This window comes from Morone saxatilis, unplaced genomic scaffold (genome assembly GCF_004916995.1).
Source record: "Morone saxatilis isolate NCDOM2014 unplaced genomic scaffold, NCSU_SB_2.0 Contig10, whole genome shotgun sequence".
Taxonomy (NCBI): Eukaryota; Metazoa; Chordata; class Actinopteri; family Moronidae; genus Morone; species Morone saxatilis.
The window spans coordinates 13,773,415-13,779,600 of NW_023339652.1; the positions used below are offsets into that span (position 1 = coordinate 13,773,415).

At 40.8% G+C, this 6,186-nt stretch overlaps 1 protein-coding gene across 1 annotated transcript; it reads left to right on the top strand.

The window, feature by feature from the left end:
• Nucleotides 1–259: 259 nt before the first annotated feature.
• pyroxd1 (pyridine nucleotide-disulphide oxidoreductase domain 1) lies at nucleotides 260–3,957 on the top strand (the record flags this gene model as incomplete). The annotated part of the gene is given in 9 exon segments (XM_035675970.1): nucleotides 260–333; nucleotides 474–670; nucleotides 778–875; nucleotides 1,041–1,143; nucleotides 1,255–1,370; nucleotides 1,895–2,017; nucleotides 2,633–2,770; nucleotides 2,974–3,063; nucleotides 3,558–3,957. Coding segments are annotated over 9 exon segments (1,098 nt in total), but the record flags the coding sequence as incomplete, so codon positions are not given.
• Nucleotides 3,958–6,186: the final 2,229 nt, after the last annotated feature.

The window sequence follows — 6,186 nt, forward strand, 5'->3', positions numbered from 1 at the left end:
CATTTCAGCAGTCTCATAATGTAAGTATTTACATTAATATATGTTTTTTCTTTTTTATTATTTCATTTTATACAAATATTTCACAGATTCCTCCACTAAAAACAGCTCACGTCCACCAGTGGTACACGATCCATAGTTTAAGGACCAGTGGCCTAGATATGTCCTGGTAGTCTACAAAGAGTCAAAACAAGAGACAACACAACCTCCTTAGTCTGGGGTTAAAAAATGTTTAAATGTTTTCCTTGTGTTTGTTTTTCAGGAGTTTCAGAAACGGTTATCCAAAGCAAAGAGAATCGTTGTTGTTGGCAATGGAGGGATTGCCCTGGAATTAGTGTAAGTAAACTATAACTGAGATGCTCAAGCAAAGAATGTCAGTCTAAAAAGGTGTCACTGTGTTCCTATTCCTTTACCATGATTTTTATCGAAATTAAGTATGTGTGTATTTTTCTTCTGTTTTCTGATGTTCTGTGTAGGTTTGAGGTGGAGGGCTGTGAGGTGATCTGGGCTGTGAAGGACAAGGCCATAGGAAACACCTTCTTTGACCCCGGGGCGGCACAGTTTCTCATCCCGTCACTGGAGGCCGACAAACCAGAAAGAGCTGCTCCCTGCAAGAGAACTCGCTACACCACCGAGGAACCAGCACCTGGAGGATCCCAGACCTTCACAGCAGGTCTTCATCATGGTTTATTTAAGTGTCTATGCTAGAGTAGAATCTGATCATCATACTTGTTTTTCTTTAATACAAACAATTGCTTGTGTGTGTGTGTGAATTTCCAGATAAGAACGCACGGGGGCATGGTTCTGGTCACACAGAGGCTGGCAGTGCCCTCGGTCCAGACTGGCACGAAGGAATAGTTCTACGAGGAGCAGAGCAGGTGAGATACTGTGTGTGCCTTTGTTACTGAAGGCCTGGTGCCGATCCTAGCATGGAGGTCAGCTGGAGAAGGATATCGCCTTCTGCAAATAAATTTCTGTGTCTTGACTTTCTGTTATGTTATACCTCTCTCCTGGGTCTCTGTTTCCTGCTGGTGTGAGCTCAGGTGTCCCGCAGAGTTTCATTGGAATACCAGTGTGAGGTGGAAAAGATCTTCACCTCTGAGGAGCTGCTCAAATCCCCGCAGCAAACACTCAGACCCGAGAACGGTGAGAACCAGATCTGCTGCTTGGATCTGAACTCTGCCTGATCCTTTGCCGGCTCCCCCCTTTTTTTCCCCCTCAAACTTTTAATTCTCAAGCTTTTCTCTGTCCCCTCAGGAGGATCCTGGCCAGTTCACATCCAGCTGACCAATGGCAAGACATTTGGCTGTGATTTTGTTGTCAGTGCCACCGGTGTCGTGCCAAACACTGAGCCATTTCTCCATGGCAACAAGGTAAGTAAAGGAGCAATAAGCTCTCTTGTGCTCCTAAGTCCTTTAATTGGGCCAACGCTGTGAGTCTGCATCTTGCTGTGTCTGTTCACTAAGTTTGATGTTATGCAATGTCTATCTTATCTGCCTTTTTGTCAGTTGCCTAACAGACATGCTCCCATAGCCTTTTAAGTCCAAAAATATATGCAGATCTGTTGTTAACCTCTTAAAATATCCTCCTACCAGACAGATACATGTGGATTTGTATTGCAAAAATAACCCCAGTGTAGCTGTGTGCACTATTGTTCACAGTAGTCGACGCAGAAAATCATCCAGAGCTGCCAGCAGTTGAGTGTTAGTGCCTATAGATGTCACTAAAGGACGGATGAGCTTTTCTCACTCAACCACCTCGTTTAATGAATGTAAATTTTACAGCACACAGTTTGAATATTAGTTTTTATTTTAATCCCCCCTTTGTGAACATACACTATTATTCATATAGTGTTTCTGAATGATGATCAGTTATTTCCCTGGTTTTATGCGTTTAGTTTGCACTGGCAGATGATGGTGGCCTGCAGGTAGATGACCACATGATGACATCAGAGCCTGACGTGTATGCTGCAGGAGACGTGTGCACTGCATGCTGGGAACACAGCCCACTGTGGCAGCAGGTAAATTGACTGATAATCTTTAGAAGTTACGACACGTAGGACAATATACAGTAGTAGGATAGTGGATTATTATGTGCCCTCTGACTAAATGATGTCATCTTCCACGTCCGAATACCTACAAGAGCAAAGAGCAAAGATATTTACACATCATCCGTTCATGTATACTGCCCACACAGTTCGGCCAATAAGATTTGATTAAATTCAACTAAAATATAACCGCTCTGCAAGTGTAAATTATTAAAAGCTACTAAACTATGGTCAATAATTAAACACCTGCACTGTTAAACTTTTACTAAAGTTGAAAAGCAAACGTGATATCCTGGATATGAGTTAATGAGTCTGTTTTTGAATGTACACACAGTACTTGAATACAGCAGGATAATATTGAAAATGGCTATGGAAACACCTGAAAATATACAATATTATATTCAGATCTTGGCCTGTAAAAAGCAATCAGCACCACTATAACTCAGCTGTCAGCTGTCTTGAAATGAGTCAACTTAGTTCAAACAAAACAGGCAGTTTCAGTTCCTCTGGTATTGGCAGGAGAGCTAAAAAGTGAATTTCATACATATAAAGCACTGTATTTCCTGTGTGTGTGTGTGTTGTGTACAGATGCGTTTGTGGACGCAGGCCCGTCAGATGGGTTGGTACGCCGGTCGCTGCATGGCGGCACACGTCCTATCAGAACCAATAGAGCTGGACTTCTGCTTCGAACTCTTCTCACACATTACCAAATTCTTCAACTACAAGGTGCGTGACATTTCTCTGCAGGAGAGTTTACTTATATACAGTAAATAATAACCAATGTGTTAATCATCTACCGTTTTCCATTACTTTTAAGACCCTTGAAGGTCATTTCAGAGTGCTATTCTGCGTCCTGTTCGCTCTACCTCCAGGTTCATTCACACTGTACATTTAACATAACTACTTCCTGTCTGCTGGTCATTCCACAGGTGGTCCTGCTGGGAAAGTTTAATGGGCAAGGGCTGGGGCCCAACCATGAACTGCTGATACGCTGTACCAAAGGCCAGGAGTATGTCAAGGTGATACTGAAGAGAATAACAATGTCTTATTTTTCCTATGTGTTAATGTATTCAGTGTTTTCTAACAGCGGGAGTCTAATTTTTGTGTGGCTCATTTATCAGCTTTAGAACACTTATTTATTATTTAAAACACTTATTTACTTATTTAGGATTTATTTTACACACACAGTTTACATGTAAGCAGTATCAAAATCTCAAGTTGTTTGTGTGCTGTTGCACATTCTTGTAGTGCCAATGGCATCTGGAAAATATTTCTGTGAATTTAATTTTTGTTTTTGTGAAAGGAACCACTGTTTTTCTGTGTGTATGATCTAATGCTGGTAGTGAGTCAGAAGCAAAACAGGATCAGCTGATTATTTGATTAAACTGCAGATAAGAAGGGATGGCATCTATGTCTCACCTTGGCTGTCATCACAATAATTCTATCCACCGCAGGAGGAACCATCACGTCCAGCTTCATGTTCACACACATTACCCCTGTATTCCTGTCCCAGGTCGTTCTCAGTGGAGGTAGGATGGTGGGAGCGGTGCTGATTGGGGAAACAGACCTGGAGGAGACCTTCGAGAACCTGATCCTCAACCAGATGGATCTGACCCCGTACAAAGAGGAGCTGCTCAACCCCAACATTGATATAGAGGACTACTTTGATTGAGCATGAGGGTGGTGATTTAGGAGCATGTTGAGCAACACAAACTCACGAATGATGCAAGGTAGATGACATCAATGAAGAAATAAGAAATTAAGGAATTGTACATTCTATCTTATCCAAGCTAATGGATGTGTCAGATTTTTTTGGCAATGAGAATCAAGAGTGATTATCTTGGTTCTTATTAATCCACTTGTATATTTAAGAATATATTTTTGCTTTAAAATAAATTATTTTCAAAACCGAGTGCACAAACTTTTTGCTTGATTGATATGTTTTAAAAAAGCTTTTTCATTTACATGAATACAAATCCATCAGTTCATAAACTTAAAGAAGACACAATGCTGGTATGAGACATTGACACTTTATTCTAAGAATGAAATGTGTTCAGCAATACATGGTAAAAAAAAAAAAAGAAAATTCTTTTGTTGCTATGTTATCTTAGTGACACTTGATCAAATGTCTACCTAAACAGCAACTACGGCTCCTCCTGTGCCTCAGACAGTGTTATAACAACAGACATCAAGCTTGCACAATGCTGGCTATTGTTCGTTGGATATGTGGCTCTTGGGGATGTTGCTATTTGAAAATCCCCTGAAAAGCCACGTTTGAAAGGACAGAAACATTAGAAGTAAAGTGGAAAGAGTTATCTCCACAAGGAGAATTTAAATGACTAAAAAAGACAATCACCTATTTCCACTTGCAGGTTTGCCTGTAGGTTTGTGTCTTACAGGTTTGGGTTTTCTTTCAGTGGTTCACCAATAGGCCCACATGGAGTGTTAGGCTGATAAAGGTTGATATGCCAACCTTGTGTTTTCACTCACTGACCATTATGCAAATGAGTAAATATCAATGTATAAGGCAGCAAAACTGTAATAAGCCGTAAGTAGTGAGGGGGAAATGGGGACGTGTTCCAATTCTTTTTCCTAATGTACAACTGTGGAAATAACTTCTCATGAATAAAAAAACACAAATTTTCCTTAAGAGCTGCTGTGAGGTATCCCTGGGCAAAATTACACCTTCCATTCAGCTCAGCTGGAGTTGCCCGTAGGAAATTACTGACTGATTGCACTGGGCAGCTATCCCAAGTGTAAATGTGTACCTGTGTGGGTGGAGAGCGGGGCATTGTTTACAAGGTGAGTCAACAAATTCAGGTCTCTTTTGGGTATGGCTTTTGGGAGGCTGCTAGAATGAAGGGCAGGACAATTGATGCAATGAGATCCCATGTAATGTTTTATACACTATGTTTCCAAGAAACAGATCAGATCTGCCATGAATCGGATGCCAGCGTAGAACAAGCATTACATGTTCCACCGGTAAAGATAGGAAAGTATGCAAAATAATTGCAGGCACAACCCTGAATGACATCCCACACCTGCACACGGTGAGGTCTCTGAAGAAGGCCCATACAAACCTGACTGATCCTAGCCACCCACTGTTTAAAGAGTTTAAGTAGCTTCCGTCTGGCCGCAGATTCACTCTACCGTGATGTAGGACAAATAGACTGAAACATTCATTTGTTCCTGTGGCAATTGGCCTTTTAAACAATTGTATGTGATATTTGCATTGTATTTATGGAGCACCTTACTTATTTACTGTCTCAGTGGTTATTGTGTGCGGTTTGCTGTCTGGTGATGTTGATTATGGATATACTGCTGGCTTAGGACAACCTTGAACCTTGGATGTTGCACATAGGTTTCGCAAGTTACAATGGGCCTAAATCTTAATTGCAAAGAATATTGGTTTTAAAAATGTATTTTATAAATAATATATTGGAAACCTTTTTACTATTAGAACTATAGTTATTATAAAAATGTAAGAATTAAAATAACCAGAACACTAACAAGCATCTGTGAATAATCAGTCAGGCCCAGTTTGCATTTGAATGCGTAAATCCTTGCTTCTAAAGGAGCAGTACTAGTTAATTTTTGCTGGGACTGAATTATTATAGACAGCAGAAACCAAAATACAGTGGCCATGATGATAAACCCACAGGAACAGACTGATTTTACATGTTCAAACAGTCTGTCATCCAGTTCATATCTATATAAAATTGTGAAATGCACTGAGGGATAAAAAGGGGCTCTTTATCTCGGCCAGTTACTATGAGGCCACTAATAGAAACAGAAATACATTGTGTTCAAAGATACAGGTTTCTCCTGTGTGTGTATATGAGACTAAGGTGTCGGATCAAGTTGAGTTCAAATCTTATATACGCTGTTAATGGTCCAACTGGATTTACCCTCTCTATGTCGGACTACTGGCATTGCCAGCTGACATTTAAAACGCTCAGACTTGACACAAAGCTTATTTCATTCAAGTAGGTTACGGATGTGACGTCGTTACCCTGGTGAGGTACGTCTGCAATAAGAGTACGCTCGTAAGTATCCACCAAGAGCCACCGACTGGCACTGTCACAGAGAGGGTTGAGCCATAGCTTTCATTTGTACTCGTGTGTTCTTGCGGCGTTGCGTAT